Consider the following 19,955-nt stretch of genomic DNA (forward strand, 5'->3'; position numbering starts at 1 on the left):
AGGGTGAGCATGCAATGTTAGTGTCTGGCTGTGTTGCAGGGAGAGTGAGCATGCAGGGTAAGGGTGTCTGGCTGTGTTGCAGCAAGGGTGAGCTTGCAGTGTGGGGTTGTCTGGCTGTGTTGCAGAGGGTGTGAGCTTGCAGTGTGGGGTATCTGGCAAGGAGGGTGAACTTGCAGTGTGGGGGGTGTCTGGAAGGGAGGGTGAGCTTGCAGTGTGGGGTGTCTGGCAGGGAGGGCGAGCTTGCAGTGTGGGGTGTCTGGCAGGGAGGGTGAGCTTGCAGTGTGGGGGGTGTCTGGCAGGGAGGGTGAGCTTGCAGTGTAGGGTGTCTGGCTTGGAGGGTGAGCAAGCAGTGTGGGGGTGTCTGGCTTGGAGGGTGAGCTTTTAGTGTGGAGGTGTCTGGCTTCGTTGCTGGGAGGATGAACATGCAGTGTATCTGGCAGGGAGGGTGAGCTTGCACTGTGGGGTGTCTGGCAGGGAGGGGGTGAGCTTGCACTGTTGGGGGTGTCTGGCAGGGGGTGAGCTTGCACAGTTGGGGTGTCTGGCTGTGTTGCAGGGAGGGTGAACATGCAGGGTAAGTGAGTTTGCAGTGTGGGGTGTGTGGCTGTCTTGCATTAAGGGTGAGAATGCAGTGTGGGGGTGTCTGGCATGGAGAGCGCAAGTCCAGTGTGGGGTGTGTGGCTGTCTTGCAGTGTGGGGGTGTCTGGCTGTGTTGCAGGGAGGGTGAGCATGCAGTGTGGGGGTGTCTGGCAGGGAGGGTGAACTTGTAGTGTTGGGGTGTCAGGCTGTGTTGCAGAGAGGGTGAGCATGCAGTGTGAGGGTGTCTGGCTGTGGCAGAGAGGGTGAGCTTGCAGTGTGGGGGTGTCTGGCAGGGAGGGTGAGCATGCAATGTTAGTGTCTGGCTGTGTTGCAGGGAGAGTGAGCATGCAGGGTAAGGGTGTCTGGCTGTGTTGCAGCAAGGGTGAGCTTGCAGTGTGGGGTTGTCTGGCTGTGTTGCAGAGGGTGTGAGCTTGCAGTGTGGGGTATCTGGCAAGGAGGGTGAACTTGCAGTGTGGGGGGTGTCTGGAAGGGAGGGTGAGCTTGCAGTGTGGGGTGTCTGGCAGGGAGGGCGAGCTTGCAGTGTGGGGTGTCTGGCAGGGAGGGTGAGCTTGCACTGTGGGGGTGTCTGGCAGGGAGGGTGAGCTTGCACTGTGGGGGTGTATGGCTGTGTTGCAGGGAGGGTGAACATGCAGGGTAAGTGAGTGTACAGTGTGGCTGTCTTGCATTAAGGGTGAGAATGCAGTGTGGGAGTGTCTGGCATGGAGAGTGCGAGTGCAGTGTGGGGGTGTCTGGCTGTGTTGCAGGGAGGGTGATAATGCAGTGTGAGGGTGTCTGGCTGTGTTGCAGAGAGGGTGAGCATGCTGTGTGGGAGTGTCTGGCAGGGAGGGTGAGCTTGCAGTGTGGGGGAATCTGGCTGTGTTGCAGAGAGGGTGAGCATGCAGTGTGAGGGTGTCTGGCTGTGTTGCAGAGAGGGTGAGCACGCAGTGTGGGGTGTCTGGCAGGGAGGGTGAGCTTGCAGTGTGTGGGGGTGTCTGGCTGTGTTGCAGAGAGGGTGAGCATGCAGGGAGGGTGAGCTTGCAGTGTGGGGGTGTCTGGCTGTGTTGCAGAGAGGGTCAGCATGCAGTGTGGGGGTGTCTGGCAGGGAGGGTGAGCTTGCAGTGTGGGGGTATCTGGCTGTGTTGCAGAGAGGGTGTGCATGCAGTGTGAGGGTGTCTGGCAATGTGGTGCAGGGAGAGTGAGGATGCAATGTGGGGGTGTCTGGCAGGGAGGGTGAGCATGCAGTTAATGTCTGGCTGTGTTGCAGAGAGGGTGAGCTTGCAGTGTGGGGGTGTCTGGCAGGGAGTGTGAGCATGCAGTTAGTGTCTGGCTGTGTTGCAGAGAGGGTGAGCTTGCAGTGTGGGCGTGGCTCACAGTTAGGGGCTTGCTTTAGGGGGGCGTGCTCCTGATTTGGGTCTGGCTTACACGTGGCTGCCTATTAAAAGCCACGCCCGGCTGACAAACTCTTCAGTTCTCTCCAACTCCTCTTGGCTGCTGCTCTGCTCCTGCTGCGACTACAGGTAATGTACCCTCATACCATCCTCCCTGCACTCCCAGGCAAATCACCCTCACACTACTACACCCCATCCTCCCTGCACTGCCAGGCAAATCACTCTCATACTGCTACACCCCATCCTCCCTGCACTGGCAGGCAAATCACTCTCACACTACACTGCTACACCCCATCCTCCCTGCACTGCCAGGCAAATCACTCTCATACTGCTACACCCCATCCTCCCTGCACTGCCAGGCAAATCACTCTCATACTGCTACACCCCATCCTCCCTGCACTGGCAGGCAAATCACTCTCACACTACACTGCTACACCCCATCCTCCCTGCACTGCCAGGCAAATCACTCTCACACTACACTTCTACACCCCATCTTCCCTGCACTGCCAGGCAAATCACCCTCACACTACACTGCTACACCCCATCCTCCCTGCACTGCCAGGCAAATCACCCTCACACTACACTGCTACACCCCATCCTCCCTGCATTGCCAGGCAAATCACCCTCACACTACACTACTACACCCCATCCTCCCTGCACTGCCAGGCAAATCACCCTCACACTACACTGCTACACCCCACCCTCCCTGCACTCCCAGGCAATGCAGTTCTGTGGGGTTTGTTATGTATAAAGAAGAGGAATACTGGGACAAAGTTCTACCAGTGGAGTAATCACCATGGAAACCGATAGAACGCTTAACTCTTACAACTCTGCCCCAGAATGACTGTTTACACATAACCCCCTACTTGCATCATTCTACAACTTCTCCCCATTGCCGGCACCTGTGGTACCTATTCTCAGATCCCATCAATATACACTACTACCAATCCAGGCATCACATGGTTCTTAACCCTTGACTGCCCAGCGTGCTATCCTTTGAATGTTCAGGGTCTCAGAATTCGATTTGCTAACTAAAGGCTAGTATCGCTGTCTTGTGGTTCAGCTGATAGAAGAGATTGACGGTGGGGCTTCCTCTTCTAAATAAACTTGTACATACCATAATCTTCTGGAATCTTAGCCCTGATAGCAAGTCACACTGAGGGGCACCGCATCGTTTAATCGTTTCTCTGACCGTTGGGACCATTTGTTACACTCTGTTATAAATACATGTTCCTTATCTATTCTTATTCCGATGATCTGATGGATACATTTTTATATAAGGTTTTGATTTTAAATTCCATTTTATTTCTTTTCTGTTGCGCCCCCCAAATGGAAGTGATTTTTGGTGTCCAAATAACTGCACTAGACTTTGCTGTAATCTGCCCATGCATATTAACCCAGGTTAATTCACCCTTTATAATGGGCAGTGACTCAAACATTCACTAATAATCTGATATCTATTGTAATCGTGCCATGCCAAGTATTGCCAACCTTTCTGTGGCATATACCAGACCTGCCACCTTCTAGAACAATTACCAGCATGTAACCTGGGGAGTGGCACAGGTATGGCAAAATCACAAGACAGGCCTTGTTCTTGGGAATCACATACAGCCAGCTGTTTACTATGGGAATTGTCTGGTATTCAATGAGAATTTCAGGATTAGGCCAACTGGCTTGGAGACTTCTGCAGTTTTAGCTATTCCGTCCTAAAACCCAAACGTCACTGTCAATTCCTGAACACTTACAATTTAGAGAATAGGGGAATAATTTCACAGCACCATTATTAAGAGAGGCTTGGGTGTGCCACCTCATTTATTTTTACAGGCTGTATAGTCAGAGAGCTCTTGCCTGTTTATTGTATATGAAAATGACTTGCTTAACCCCCTCCCCCACATATACACAGGCAATGCTTTGTTGTGTACATGCCAATCCCATCATGTTGACACCTGTAAATCAAAGATGAGGCAATAATGTAGTGACTTATCTGCAGAAATTACATTTCAAATAGTTTGTTTTTTTGTTGTTGTACCAGAAAAGTTAGTAACATTAGACAGCAGAAAAATCTGCCAAAATATGTCCTGTTCAAATTTGATTTAAATCGCTGTGCATATAAGTATATTTGTTCTGGCATTGATGAAGGGAGCGTGCTGTATACAAATCCTTTAAAAACAAGAGTAACCGTATGTCTACACCACAAGCGCAATCTGGGTGTGGCTCTGCTGTCCATTTTTTGGCCAGTCCTGATGATATCAGATAATGCAGCACAGATTACGTGTGCCATCAGTGGGCTCCTGGCAATGCAACAGTGCAGTACCAGGCAATCACTGGGGGGAACGGCCGGGTGCAGTATAACTATGGGTTAAATGCATTTGTGCAACTTCTAAAGTTTAATCACAAACTTAGGAATTCTTACCAATTCGTCTTATCCTTCCAGTTTGGCTAAATTTAACCTGAAACGTAAAGTCCCCTTGTCCGTTATTCATAATTATGGAATTAGTGAGTACTCTCTCACAAAAATAGTAAAAACTTCATATTGAATTACACAGGAGTCGCTGTACCTTGATACATTCAGATATATCAAGGGCATCACATGCCCTTTCATAAATCTTAACCTATATCCACATAAAGGTTTCATTTTCTAAATATTTATTGCCTTTAACACAGTGCATTTTTAAATTTTTTTGGGGGGGTGAGGACTAATCACCTGCTTTAGGTCTCTAGTGCTATTTATGGGCTGCCATGTTGTTCCTCCTCCTACAAGTTGCTGGCAGGGGTATTTGCTCAGATTGATGTGAGTGGGAGTTCTGCAGAGTTGCTTTGCATTTCGCGTCCTAAGGGAAACGCCAGAGGAGAGTGAGTTAATTCACAGCTGACTTTATACAACTGTGTGATTCTGTTGGTGGATGGAGGGGGCTGGAATTTTAGGCTCCGTATAAATCAAAATCACTGTCCCATTGCTGCCTAGAGATGTTCTAATTCAAAACTAATTGTTGTTTCTTTATAACAGGCCTTGTTTGTTTGTAGTGAGTTTAACATCTCATTGTCTGGGAAGTGGTAAGACATAACGCATGCTTGGTAGGGTGAGTAGGGCGTGAGACAGTTTGGCATTGAGCCTGTTTTTAAGTTCCTTGTTGGGCTGACGTTGGGGGTATTTTAAAGAACTGAGTCTCTTCAAAGATCCACACTTCTTTTCTTGAATTTGGCTTGCTTTAATATTGAGATACAGTGTTGTGGGGTTTGGCGTGGTTTTTACACCTTTTAAATAAAAAATTTAAATCTTGTCTAACATAACTAAATGATTTGTTTTGATGGATCAATGGCTTTTTAAGTTCTGGAAGTTCACTGTGAATTTTATCCTTAATAATAAAAGATCATTCTCTCTCTCTCTCTCTCTCTCTATGCTTATTCGGTTGTCCTGTCTTAGCCTTCTAGAGTCTCCTGTCTAACTTGCGTGACCGGATTCATGTTTTAATACTTTCTAGTTCAGCCTCGAGGCCCCAAATACAGATACTTGGTTGGTGATGCTGAGGACAATTGAAGGTTGTTCACAAATCCGTGACCTAGATGCCTCTTGCCAAACTGTATTTCTACTTGCCCTGCCAAGCATGGCCTAAAATCTACCACTTTCCAGACCTCCCAATAATTACCTAGCTGCTAAACTAAGCCCATCTCACAAGCATGCAAGGGATTTTGTACAGTAAGTAAGGAAAAACTAGTCCTGAGTTGAATATTTCTAGGTTGCAGTGGTACAGTACCTTTGAGTTATCCTTTGGTCTAAAATTCCAGCCCGCTCCATCAACTGATAGAATCACGCAGTTGTATTAAGCCAGCTCCATATTACAGAACTATCTGAATGGTAGATGATGTGTATGGGCTAAAGTTGTTAGGAGATTTGCAGGTGATGACCAGAATTTCTCTTCGTTAGTCTGATAGACGGTGAGATGCGAATAAATGATAACAACGTTCATTCTGGATGCAGACACTTTTTTTGCCACACGAAGTCCAATATAAGTCTTTTTTTTATTTTTTTATTATTATTTTATTTTTATATTATTATTTTTATTTATTTTTTACACGTAGGCAGGAGGGTTTGAAGACTAACTGGATGTCGAGGGGTGAATGGGCAGCACACCCTACATGCAGTTGGATCATTTATATGAAAGAATACTGACCGTACTGGGGGTGGGGGGGGGGAGAAGGAGACAAACATGCACTTAGAAGCAAAGGAAAGTAAACTGGTGATATGATCTGAGAAGGTATGTCCAGTATCTCTATTGGAGACGTCAGAAAAGGAGATGCATTTTTCATTGGGGTTATACCTAAAAAAAAGTTCTCTTGCCTGCAACTTCTGTAAAGCCCTCCTTTTCTAACCCCGTTCACACTTTCTATGGCTGTTTAATCAGACTTCCTAATGCAGCTCAATGAGAAGTCTTTCCAAGGCAGGTGCTCTGAGCAATTGCGGTCTCTTAAGTTTAGCTCCACTGAGCTAACCAAACCAGGAAGTAACAGGACAGGTTGTCTGACTGACAGCCAGTGGGGCGTAACCAAGTTAATTTATAAAATGATCAATTTTTACTCAAATCTGATGTTTTTGAAAAATTTTTAAAAAAGAGGACACTCTCTCTTCACACACACACAGCTTTTCGGCAAGCTAAAGTTCTTTAGGGGTGTGGAGTGCCCCCTTTTAAATTGCATAACAGCGAGAATAGAAAGTACCAGGAAAGATTAGTAAAGTCCAAGAAGTAGAAGTAAGCCTGTGTTGTCAGAAGAAGCAAAACCTTAATTGGGAGGAACCATGCAATGTAAGGAACCACACGGGATCTGTTCTATGTTGGCTGTCTTCTCAATAACTCTCTAATCCATGATTGGCTAAAAGGTGGAGCCTGGAAGCTTGCCCTTACCTGACCTTTTAAATCCTCTGTAGTGAAGAATCCAGAGCGGTCCCTAACTGGCCAATATGGTGAGAGACTAAACCTAAGATGCCACGTATCGTCAGAAGTCTTAAAGGGGACCAAAACTAGCTCGATCCTAAATAAGGCGTGCAAATATGCCATCGTTGCCCCATGGCTGCTATGTTTGCCACTGATATTTAATTTTACAGGTAGAAACCAAGCCTGATCTTAAACATGATGCATGAATTAGTATGATATAATTATTATTATTTTTTCTTAATGGAAAAGGTGCGTGAAACGTGGACTCAAAGGACAAATATTAAATTGTATCTCAGTTGTGAGGAGAACTTTGATCTTGGTTTATCCTGCCTCTTTCTGAAGTTGGAGAATGAACTCTCTCTATATCTATATATCTCTATTATTTATTTTATTGCCACCTCCTGGGGACAGCGTTTTCTCCGCCAGTTTCAGGATGTAGATTAAGCCGGATGACTCTGTAATGCCTGCTTGTCACAACCACACCCATGTCAGTCCTTGGCATTTGGCAGCCCCCAGGACACTGCACCTTGTAACATCTAATATAAGATATTAAACCCAGCCTGAGCAATGTGTCTGAACAGGAACGCTACTCCTATTATGGGAGATTGGGAAATACTACCAGATTTTTATTCATATTGAGCCAAGCCTCCTTCCTTCTACTAATGGGGGTTGAGGTATGGGTTTTTGTCGAGGAAATGTGACATTACACAACATGCAAACAAGGGGAGGGCAGGAAGGATTTGAGAAAAAGAAAGGATATGTGGACCAGTGAACAAGCTGGGCATACATGTTCACAATATTTCCTAAAGAACATGATTCCAGGAGAATGACGTATCTGGTGCTGATCTAGGGTTTGGCGTAATTAATCCAAAGAAAAAAACAAGTTACCTGCGCTCTCTCCTTAATCCCTATGTATTTTTAAACAAATGGAGGTTTTTTTAGTTACATCCAATGGCCATGAGAGAATAAGCGTAATTAATACCAGGGACCATTAACACTGTTTGTATTTGGTGAAAGAAACCCTACCGTTTCCCCCCCCTCCACATATATTATTAATGCTATTTATGCTCTGTGCACCTTGTACGCTGCTCCCTATCAAACAGGTTGGTACAGCTATTATGAGATTTATAAACACTATTCCCTCCCTTCCCCCCCCCCCCCCCCCCCCCAATTATTTATTTATTATTTTACATGATTGAAGTTATGAATAATTTTTCTATGTCTGTCTCTCTAAATTTTGTCTTTCAATATTCCAGCATCCGCAGTGATGGCGACTGTCCATGAGATCCTTAGCAAGCTCTCACTCCAGGGATCAGTAAGTGTCTCTAAGCTAGGGATCATGTGGTATGGGGGAGGTTTATTTATTTTTTTTTTTATTTTTTGTTAAGCTACGAGACTTTTAGACCCCTTAGTAAAAGTTTTTATCTCACATCTGTTTGTTTGTTTTTTTCTTGTCTACGCATTATATTTCCATTTTTAGATGCACTTAATTTCAATATACATTGAGCGTTCACATAATGTGCGTTTGGCCCTTCTGGCACTCTATGGTAAAGGATGTCTTCCCATTTATACTATGGAATCATGGGACATTATAAAAAATGTAGGGTAGTGACCGCATAGCCAGACATTCCATTTATTAAAGGACAAATAAAATCCCCTGTAATGAAAGTTACCCATGTATTCTGACCATTATTGTCGTCTTTCAGGAAACCTCTTGCTCTGCCCCCAAGGCTGGTTCAGTCAAACCAAAAACCAATTTTGATCCAGAAAAGGCAGCAGAAGCCATTGAAACAGCCATCAAGACAAAAGGTTGGTGTTTGTCAGTGGGATTAAAGAATAATCTTAACTCCCAGTTTATATATATATATATATATTTTTATTTTATTTTTTTAACCCATGATGTTGCGTGGATGAGGTTTGGGACAAAACTATGTTTTAGATTTGCATCCCTCACTGAAATGAAATTCTTGTAGAGCTTTAGAGTTCTGAAAAATTCTTTATATTTCCTCTTTAACTTGAAAGAAAGCACGTTTTTTTTTTATAATTTAATTCCAACATGATGAATCCATTGTGTTTTTAATAAAAAAAGCTTTCCCTGGTAGTTTTTAGCCTTTACTCCTGCCATTGATGCAACGGTGCCATTAACATGGTCATTTTTTGTTTTTATTTTTTTGTACTACAATTTTGGATTGTTCACAATCTTTTGTGATGTGTAAAATGTGTTGGCTTGAAGTCTGCAGCTCACTCTGGATACGACACTATAACTGTCACATCCCAAGCTGCTGATTGCATTTGTTTAAGATCTCCATGAAAACTTCAAGAAACGTCAGACAACTCGTGCAAGCAACCTAAACCCCGAACGATGCAGTCTCTACAGTAAACAAACATGACACTACTTAATTTAAGCCACCTCATTACATTCACAATGGGGTGTTTGAGGTTGGATCGTGGTGATGACACTGTAGCAGGGCTGAATAATTATACCTGCTCTCCAGGCGTTCGTGATCTGGTTCATGATTAACACAAACGAAGTGCCTTGTAATGATCTGGACACCGTAGATTTCCACTCCCCTTTTTTTATTTAATTTTCCCCTTTGAAAATGGTGTCCAGCAATATGTGCTCTCAAATCTGTACCAGGATTGTACTGATCCCACACCTCGCCCCCTGATATTGGATTACAACTGCACAAATTCTCGGAATGTGACAAATGGAAAGAGCGTTATGGGAGTTGGAATTCAGAAACATCTGGGGGGGTGGGGTTGGAGTTTTGACAGTTTTTGACATCATAAACAAAGCCCACTGGCTTCTTTGTTTATCTTGGCCTTAAATTCCTTCATTTATTTCAAAGCTGGTACCAGTACGTTTTTAAACACTGCCCGTCTGAGTGCAGACTTCATTGTCCATTAATACTTCTTCAAAACACACATTATCTTTCCTGGACCATATATGGCCCATCAAACATGAATTTGATGTCGTTTTTATGTGTTTAAGTCCATTCGTTCCAATAATTTGTTTAGTCCTCTTCCAGCCTCCTGATATAACTGTGCTGACTGATCTACTGGGGCATTGGTACAATGTGGCACACTCTGACTGCAGGAAGGGTTTGACAGTGTAATGTGGGGCATTTGAAAAGCCAGTTTCACTTTTTTTTTTTTTTTTTTTTTTTTTTTTAAACACAAAGGATCATGATGATGCTTACTGATAAATGGTTGTTTTTACCACAAAGGGAATCTAGTAAACAATCTATTACAAATCCATTTACCACCGTGCACCATCTGCCTAAGCTGTTTTTTGGTTTTTTTGCCTTTAATTTTTTTTGACTTGTTGCCAGCACCACACCCCTTCCTGCCTGGAAAGTGCAGGTGGGTCTACAATTAGAGTAGTTATTCCCATTGTTCGATGAGCCTAGCAGAACAATGCTTGCAGGCTAATTTGGCCTCTCCTTCTCTAGCAAATGCTCAGTCCCGTGGAGAACGTGGACAAGCCAAACCACGTCAGCTATAATCCACAGGAGGAAACCAGGTCTTCCTTCTTTTACTGGTTTGTGTTTTTGCATAGAGGACATTAAATCTTTAATATTTGTTTTATACCGATTTGCTGTGCTCCTCATCCCTCTGGCATGCTAAATGTTAATGCTCCCCGGGTAATCTTCCTCGATATTATGATTCACCAATTGTCTGCGAACTGGTGGAAACTGGAAAAGTCCATATTGCTGTCTGGTTTTTTTTATTTATTTTTTTTATAACTACTAATGGCTGGCTAAAGGAAGTGCTCTTTGACTTTTAAACCATTTAACAGAGCTATTCTGGGATATGATGTGCACAATCAATGCTATCTGTTCATTGTAGAACAGGTTTTGAAACATGAGCTTATACATAGATCAAACTTTCTTCTTTTATTTATTTTCTTCCCTCTTATGAATATTTATGCTATGGTCAGTTATACTGCAATCTAATATGTACTAAAACAAAGTTACACAACAACTTAACTAACCCTTTCCCATTGTCGATTGTCTCTAGTACGTCCAGCATGATAGTACAGCTATAGCATAAACTCATCATAAACATTGTGGCAGAAATGCCACTGCCACGTGTTCCTGGAGGGGCCTGCTGTCTAGCCTCCTGCCCAAAGACTATGGGCCCTGCAAAAACCCTGTTAAAGAACTGTGTTCGTGCCATTTACCTATATTGTTCGGGAACCGCACAAACCAGAGACCACCCGTGTGCCTGTTAAGCCCAATTGACACCTTATAACGAGTTCCACCGCAGGGTTCTAATTGTTTGTCTGGGTGGCCGCAATTCGTATGAACGACCATCTTGTTCGTATGAACGCAGCCAGCGGTGTCTGGTTGTTGACTTCATGGAACTGAAATCTAACACTGAAACTACCGAACACCACTTGACTTCCATAATTGCGTTTGGTTCTATACAACCTAGAAGGGCACTGTTCAGTGTAATCGTTCCCATGAACAAGCTACACATGTTTACTATGGATTCCGTTTGGTATTTTATGCACTTTTATACTCCCGAAAGAGACCAACCGTTGGCACTGATTTCATGGAACTGTTTTGGGCATAGGACCATGTGTGCGGTCGGTCAAAATCGGCATCCATGGAAAAACCGAACCACTGAACCGATCTGGGTGATTTTTATTTATTTTTTGATATGTTGGTCACTCAGATCGGGGCTATCAGAGAATGTAACTTTTGTGGGGTTTCTATGAATTTTGGAATGTTTATAAATAGTATTTAAAACATTATTATTTTTTTGGACCTGAGCGATTTAATTATGTGTGTTTCTCGGATAATTATCTCTCAGGCACAAAAGCCCCTTGCAGGGGCTTTTGCATAAGTCTGTGTGTGGCATTCAATAAACCAGATGACTCCCAGCATTAAGCCTCGGCTCATGTGTGGGGGGTGGAACCACTATACTGCTATATCACTTGCTCTTTTACTGGCTATAGAGCGATACACTCTTGGAGGAGAGGTCTTCCCACTTGGAGCTGGATCCAGGTGTATGGTCTAGGGTGGGAAGGGATGGCTGGATCCCAGCCAAGCTGTGGCGGCTAAGGAGGCTACAGTGGTTATGGTGTGCGGTGCTTATGGTACTCTGTGAGCACTAGGCAGTGCGATTGGTGGAGGTACCCAGTTGGGGTACCAGGCGGTCCACCACAAAAGTATTTGTGGATAGTTGTCTGGGGCCTGATCAATAAGGGGGTGTGTTTTAGCCAATAGGAACATAGTCTTGACCCAACAGTTAAAGATCCCTTTACTAAGGTGACCTGACAAACTGGTAATATCTGACTGTGTATGGAAAGAAATGCCATTCTAATGATATGCATTTTTTTTAAAAAAAATTTTTTGCAGGAGTGGATGAGTTAACAATTATCAACATCTTAACAAACTGCAGCAGTGACCAGAGACAAGATATAGCATTTGCCTACCAGAGGAGAACAAAAAAGGTGGGTTATTGTTTGTCCCTTTGCTGTTGGTGTTTTTAGATCTTAAACTGTCCTAAACGTCCACCTGTGCATGTTTGAGTTACACCTCCAGCAGCAGAAGGTTTAAATTCCGTATGTGCAGCATTTTCATCGAGAAGTTCTGCCCACACAGGCTGTAGGCACCATGCTCTTTTCAAATCACTGAAGTGGTCATGGTGCTTGGACTAATGAAGGTTAATCCAGTGATTGCTGAGGTTTTCTCGCATGGCAGTGTGTGCTGTTCATTCCTTGGTGGTTTTGTTTGTAAAGTAAACAAGAATGCCTTTCAAAACCCATGACAAAAAAAACCAAAAGACTGTAAAATAGGACGGGGGGCACACGCTCTCATTTAGTGTTGGTGGTTTGATCTTTAAGGGGTTTTAGATTAAATCTAGCTGAAAACAAATACAGCCTCGCATGTAATTTCTGGCCTTGTTAAAGTATCTTGCTGCTTGTCTGTCTATGTAGAGTTTGATGTTAATGTGTCTATCCTCGGACAGGATCTTTCGTCAGCGCTGAAAAGCGCTCTCTCTGGTAATTTGGAGACACTGATGATTGGATTAATAAAAACCAGACCCCAATATGATGCTTCTGAACTGAAATCTGCCATGAAGGTGAGTGGGGTGTTACATGCATGTCTTAACGTTGGTCACACAAGCTTTCACAGGGACACTAAGATGGCGGTAATGGCACAATGTGGTCGCATTGTGGGAGGTTAATGATGTTCCTGCTCTTGTTCCAGGGTCTCGGTACAGATGAAGAAGCCCTTATTGAGATTCTCTCCTCTCGAACAAACCAAGAGATAAGGTCAATTCTGGATGTATACCGAGAGCGTGAGTGCACGTCACATGTTAAAGGAACCCAAACCTGTATTCCTGAGCCTATAGTGCTAAACCCACCATTTAGGTGGCTTGCCCCTCCCTTAGCCCCCTTTAAAGCAACGAAAACTCACCTGACTTCCAATGTCGTGCGGGTCTGCCAGCACTGCCGCCCCCTTGGTGACATCATCACAATTGCCGATTTTTAGCCAATCCAATGCTTTCCAATGGGGAAACACCGTTTTGGCCAATCAGCACCTCCTCATAGAGATGCATTGAATCAATGCATCTCTGAGGGAAAACTCAGCGCCCCCATGCAGAGCGTGGAGATGCTAAACGGAAGTGCTGCCTACTATGCAGCACAGAGCCAGGAGGCACCTCCAGTGGCCTTCTAAGGAGTGGCCATTTGGAGGTGACCCTAGGGGCAATGTAAACACTGCCTTTCTCTGAAAATGCAGTGTTTGCATAAAAATGCCTGAAGGCAATGATTATACTCACCAGAACTACGTTAAGCTATAGTTGTTCTGGTGACTATAGTGTCCTTTTAACACTACATGACCTCCGGCAGTGAAAGTGAAGGTTTACAAAATGTGAGTGTTTGCTCCCTCTGGTTATGGGAAGGTGGAAGTGCACTATTGACTATAGTACATGACAATAGGTATACAGGTCCTCCTATTGTGTCTTTATGTAGCACTAGTCACTAGCGCTCTAATGCAGGTTTTTTGGTAAAAGATGAAGTGATGAATAAATTGGTCATGATAATCTATACAGAGTTGGGGTGAAAGTAACCAGATGGTATTCATGAACAAGCCGCTAACTAGTCGAAGTACAGGCATATTGCTGTATTAACTTTTATTGGTTACATGCAGGTCTCTCATAGCTCTATATGTATTTGGCTGAAATGCATCAAAAGTTCTCGTTTCTTTAGATTTTGTTTTGATTTTTTTTTGGTTTGTTTTGTCTTTCTCTCCTGCTTTTGAAAGTTGAAACCTAATGGAGGTTTTACATCTTCTTTGTAGTATACAAGACAGAACTTGAGAAAGACATTGTCTCCGACACGTCTGGTGACTTCCGGAAACTAATGGTAGCCCTGGCTAAGGTGAGCAATGAGAATCCCAGTGTAATGAGGTTTGTTGGTCTAAATACCGTCTGCCAGGAAAGTCAATGTATATTTTATAAATCTCTATGTAGAAAAATATATTTTTGGCCTGACTCTTCTGGGCAGAAAGTGTAATAATTCTTTCTCCCTGCATTTATTTATTTTCGCATTTCTGGTTGTATTTAATGAATCTAAGTGGAATGTCACAGCTTATGTTGATTCTGCGCCCAAACACTTGGCCAGTGGGAAAGACCCGTCTTGTGTCTTTTTTTTTTTTTTTCTTCATTGTTGTACTTTGTTTCTTTGCAGGGAAAGCGGCAGGAGGAGAGCTCAGTCATCGATTATGAAAAGATTGATCAGGATGCTCGGGTAAGTGCTCTACGGATTGGCTTACACTGGTTTCCGTATGAGTCTTTGAGACTCTTAATAAACGACTTAATTGCCCATATAAATGAGAGAGACACTTGCTACAGATTCTGACACTGTGTATTGATGATCCCTTTTAGGAGCTGTATGAAGCTGGAGTAAAGAGAAAGGGAACAGATGTTGGCAAATGGATTGCAATCATGTCAGAAAGAAGCGTTTCTCACCTCCAGAAAGGTATGTGGACTGTTTGTTTTACAACCTCCACTCCCCACTATGCATCTGCAAGCTTCTCTGTGAAGCTCTTCTCTTAGACCGGCATTGAAGACCTTGCACAATGACCCTAGTAGATCGTTTTTTCTATTTATGATGCCATCAGAGCATTCTTAAAGTATGGTTGGATTGCCATCCACCAATAAAAGCTGTCACGTTTACAATCTTGGTTCCCGTGATTTACAATGTAGGTGAAATGAATAAAGAGCTGATAGAACACAGGTCACAGTCTGTATCAGTGCTGTTATTAAGCATGCTGTATCTTCCTTCAGTTTTCGAAAGGTATAAGAGTTACAGTCCATACGACATGGAGGAAAGTATCCGGAAAGAAGTTAAAGGTGACCTGGAAAACGCCTTCCTCAACCTTGGTGAGTTTTCACACGAATCTCCCGTTCTTACTATTTGGATACAAATGGAATCTTCACGCATCTGAAATGAGATGTGTTTATACGTTGTTTCATATAAAATCACCTCGAGTTGATCCTTTCACCATACAGAAACTGCCTACTGAAATGTCAGTTGACAGACTTCGCGAACAGAATGTTGTCACTGTGTTTCTAGATGTGGTTCCAAGTCGTACGTTAAATCTTGCAGAAGTTGTTGCCATCTGTTCGTAACCTGCTTCTTTCTCCCTGCAGTTCAGTGCATCCAGAACAAACCGCTGTATTTTGCAAACAAATTGCACGACTCTATGAAGGTAAAACATTGATATTTAACCAGAATGAAAATCTTTTCTAGTATAATCTTTCCTGTTTTATCAAACTGAAATATATATAATTTTAATAACAAAATTCTCTCCCTCGCCCCCATGTTTCTTAGGGCAAAGGAACGAAAGACAAAATATTGATCAGAATCATGGTTTCCCGAAGTGAAATAGACATGCTAAAAATCAGAGCAGAATTCAAAAAGAAATATGGCAAATCCTTGCATTACTATATCGGGGTATGTATAAAGCCTTCTGTGTATTACACCTAGCTGTTAACATATAGGAACAATCTCTGCTTTGTTACTCGGCAGTCGGGTTCCTCAGACGTATTTACAGTGTGTATAATCTGTATATCTTGTTAATACAGTGTGTATGCTGGCTATGGCTATCTGCCTTGGCCAATTACTTTACTACAAGCAGTTCCATGGCAACCCATGTTCTTCGTGTTGTTTGTTTTGAGAAAACAATTAAAGTACACACTTGCTAGTCTAGAACACTTGCAGGTTATTTGCTAAAGTGAGGATTCAAGGTGAATTTCAAACTAAAGGTCAAAATACCCCACCTTTCAGAGTTTGGCTACTCTGGCCTTCAATTTGAATCTCTTGCCGGGTCTAGCAAGCTATTAAAGGGAAACTATAGTCACCAAAACTACTTTAGCTTAACAGTTTTGGTGTATAGATCATGCCCCCGAAGCCTCACTGCTCAATTCTCTGCCATTAAGGAGTTAAATCACTTTGTTTATGAACCCTAGTCACGCCTCCCTGCATGTAACTTGCACAACCTTCCTAAACACTTCCTGTAAAGAGTCATCTAAAGTTTATCCTTTCTTTATAGCAAGTTCTGTTTAAGTTATTTATCCCCTGCTAGTGATTTAAAGTTCAATTTAAAGAGCAAGAAATACAATAAGGTAAATTACATCTGTTTGAAAGTGAAACCAGTTTTTTTTTTCATGCAGGCTGTGTCAATTAGAGCCAGGGGAGGTGTGACAAGGGCTGCATAAGAAACAGTGATTTAACTCCTAAATGGCAGTGAATCAGCAGTAAAACCAGAGAGTCATGATTTATACACTAAAACTGCGTTGTTAAGCTGAAGTTGCTAAGGTGACTATAGTGTTCCTTTAACATAGCAGGGGATAAGAAAATCTAAATTTAAACAACTTGCAATAAAAGGATAAACTTAAGCTGACTCTTTACAGGAAGTGTTTAGGAAGGCTGTACAAGTCACATGCAGGGAGGTGTGACTAGGGTTCATAAACAAAGGGTTTTTGTCTCCTAATTGGCAGGGAATTGAGCAGTGAAACTGCAGGGCCATGATCTACACACCAAAACGGCTTCATTAAGCTAAAGTTGTTTTGGTGACTATAGTGTCCCTTTATCTAAAATGAGAATTCAGATTTTATGTTCGTGCTCTGCATTCATTCTGAGCAGCCACATTTGCACACTACTTTTGGCCTTTAATCCATACTTAAAAGAAGCTGTAAACTACTGGGAAAGCTAGACATTCAGAAAAACATAGATTGAATGTATCGGTCTCCTCAATCTAGGTGTAGAAGCGTAGACCTATTCTGAATCTGTGTATGTAACTTACGGTATTATTTTTTTTTCCTCTCTGCAGCAAGACACAAAGGGTGATTACCAGCGTGCCCTCCTAAACCTGTGCGGTGGAGATGATTGATCTCCCATCCACTGTTCCCCTGCTTAAATCTTAACTGCTTGATCTGAATGTATGTTCGTGCTGGTTTTACATTCCTGAGTCGCCATGCAACTCATCCTGTCTTATTTACTGACCAATAAAACTTGTCGATGTAGAATTGTTAATATTGTGTATTTCTTTTATTTAAATTAATTTTATTGATTCGAAAAGGAGCAAGGCTGAAAAGGGATTGCAAGCCATGCTTACCGCGCTTTAGTTTAAGACTGTGCTTAAATGCTCTGCGTACAGGATGAAGCAAAGCTTTCTGGGCGAACTGTAGACTGAATTTTTTATTTTTTTTGGAATGGTGGTACTAAACACATGATTACCATGGTCTGATGCAGTGCAGTACATTTCGAACTGACCTCACCTACGTATCAGTCAATCAGTGGAGTTGTATCTGGTTTTGCTCTCACCAATGTCCACAAGATGGATGTATATACAGCTAGATTAGTAGTGCACAAATGGAAGTTATAGACACTCTTGGCCTATCACTATTGTGAGTACTGCTTACAAATACTACATACATTTACTCAGGACGGGCAACCACCCTCATTACATCACATTGCCGCCTGAACAAATGCTTCGGTAGTAGCGGAGCACCATATGAGAAGCATGACTGGCACCAGGGGACACCACTTCTGTTTTATAGTGTTCAACACTGGAAGACAAAGGTAGGGTGTGAACCATAACCACTCTAGTGGTAGTGCCACCAGCTTTTTTTTTTTTTTTTTTTTAAGGTGTGTATTGCTGACATCACTCCCACCTGGACGGTGGCTCAGTGCCTGCAAAAGGAATTAACCGCACCGGTTGTACAGGTGCAGTGTAGTAAGATCCACACCCAGTTGAAATGTATTTGAAGCACCAGGTGCGTGTCCAAATTCAGTGATTTTTATTTTTTAAATTCCTATAAATTGGCCAACACAGTTGCCCCCCTTTTTGTTACTGTTTAATTAGGTCCATAAAGAGAAGAATAAGGTGTAATCTAGTAAATCCATTTGACCACATGGGCCTCTACTCCTTATTAAAAGTTGGCTTATTAATATTTCTAAAAATAAAATTCCAATAAAATTTTCAGTGGGGAACAGACTAACTAGAAAACGAATGTAAAATTAAAAAATACAGCCTTAAAGGTATAATTGAGACTTAGTAGTTCGGAGTGTATCCTTGTAATTTAAATACAATCCTCCCCCTTTGGGATTGGATGTAGACAGATGGAACCATCAAAGGTTCAATGAATGAACTACTCAGGGGTTTTGTCTGTGGGCGCTCCCAGCAAGTGTGTGTCATTTTGTGGCTCTATGGCCTTTATAATCAAGAGCCCCTCCACATTTTTAACGCCTCTAGTGATCAGATAACCAAATGTTCTATCTAATGATATTTGTAATACTCAAGAATTACTTCAATTAAGAGTCCATTGGAGACCAACAGTGCCACCTACTGTAAAGATTTAGTACTGAAACCCAGCTTTTGTGTGTGTGTGTGACTCATCCATGTAGCATTTGCAGAGTTTGGGCAAGTTCCTAGTGCCAGTGGTATGGAAGCTTTGGAACTCCAGAAGTTGTGGACTACACCTCCCATGAAGCTCGTATAACTAATACTTGCAAAGCAGCATGGGAGATGTAGTACACAACATCTTGAGTGCCGAAGGTTGATTTCCACTACGTCCCATGTTTTGTAATCATAATTTCATGTTCTTGGTAGTTGGAATTATTTTTTATGCAGTTACTTGGAAATGTAGGCTTTAAATTAAGGATTACCTAAAAAAAATGCTCTTGCATTATAACAACAGAAGTGCAAGCAACGCTCATCCACACACCACTCACAAGGGTTTATTCACCGAGCATTGAATTGTAGTAAATTGAGAAACAAGGGGGCGTGGCCTGTCCATCAAGCAAGCAGGACGTGGGCCAGGGGAGCTCCTCTGTTCAGACCACAATTTAAGCTTAAAAAGCATATAATTCTGCAAACCTGGTGACTACAAATATATAAGGTTGTATAAAGAGAACTTATGCACTCACTGTGCTGACTCAGTTGGCACTGCCACATACTTACCAGGCCCAGAGGATCCCTGTGGCCTGCTGCCTGTACCGAGGCGAGGGACGCGGCCGATCACTCGCCTTGAAGACGCGTCTACTGTTTGGGTCGCGCTTCCCCCCCCTTTGGACCGGTGGGGGTTATCCCGGTCTCCACTTGGTCAGATCCGTGCAGTTCTGCATATTAAAGCTGCCTCTGTTACCAAATCCCAGCAAAGCTAAACCTCGCATAAAACAAGATGGCTGACGCTCATGAATGGGCGACCCGGGTCTTGGCGCCAAAACCACCTAATCCAACAAGTTCACCTCTATTCTCTGCAGAAAAACTGGATGCACTCTTCGACCTATTTTGGGCAAAGCTGAGGAGCCGAAAGCAGCATACGGAGTCTCGATCTTTTGTGACAGAGGGAAAGATCGGCAGAGTAAAGCCAGATAGGCCCCAACCGGGCAAAGCAGAAATCATCTCTACTCCTTCCACTACTGATAGCCCACCCAGGCAGAGAGCCACTCGGGGTCCGACCCCAATATACCACCCACGCCAGCGGAGGAACACCAAACGCTTCCAAAAGCAATGGCGTAGAGCATCATGTTGTC

The 19,955-nt window shown here is 43.2% G+C and overlaps 1 protein-coding gene across 1 annotated transcript; it reads left to right on the plus strand.

The window, feature by feature from the left end:
• The first annotated feature begins 1,986 nt into the window (after positions 1–1,986).
• ANXA2 (annexin A2) lies at positions 1,987–17,450 on the plus strand. Its single transcript, XM_063449325.1, has 13 exons — positions 1,987–2,093; positions 8,152–8,210; positions 8,602–8,704; positions 12,262–12,356; positions 12,875–12,988; positions 13,117–13,207; positions 14,212–14,291; positions 14,601–14,660; positions 14,798–14,891; positions 15,200–15,295; positions 15,566–15,624; positions 15,747–15,869; positions 17,248–17,450. The coding sequence occupies exons 2-13, from the start codon at positions 8,163–8,165 to the stop codon at positions 17,305–17,307; spliced, it is 1,023 nt and encodes a 340-aa protein (XP_063305395.1). The 5' UTR covers positions 1,987–2,093; positions 8,152–8,162; the 3' UTR covers positions 17,308–17,450.
• The last annotated feature ends 2,505 nt before the right edge of the window (positions 17,451–19,955 follow it).

Source organism: Pelobates fuscus, chromosome 3, assembly GCF_036172605.1.
Source record: "Pelobates fuscus isolate aPelFus1 chromosome 3, aPelFus1.pri, whole genome shotgun sequence".
In the NCBI taxonomy this organism is placed as follows: domain Eukaryota; kingdom Metazoa; phylum Chordata; class Amphibia; order Anura; family Pelobatidae; genus Pelobates; species Pelobates fuscus.

Excerpts from the sequence above, each read along its gene's own strand:
- ANXA2 (XM_063449325.1), top strand. The coding sequence starts at position 8,163 with ATGGCGACTGTCCATGAGATCCTTAGCAAGCTCTCACTCCAGGGATCA. Across the intron at positions 14,292-14,600 it reads TAATGGTAGCCCTGGCTAAG|GGAAAGCGGCAGGAGGAGAG; the intron begins GTGAGCAATGAG and ends GTTTCTTTGCAG. Across the intron at positions 15,870-17,247 it reads CCTTGCATTACTATATCGGG|CAAGACACAAAGGGTGATTA; the intron begins GTATGTATAAAG and ends TCCTCTCTGCAG.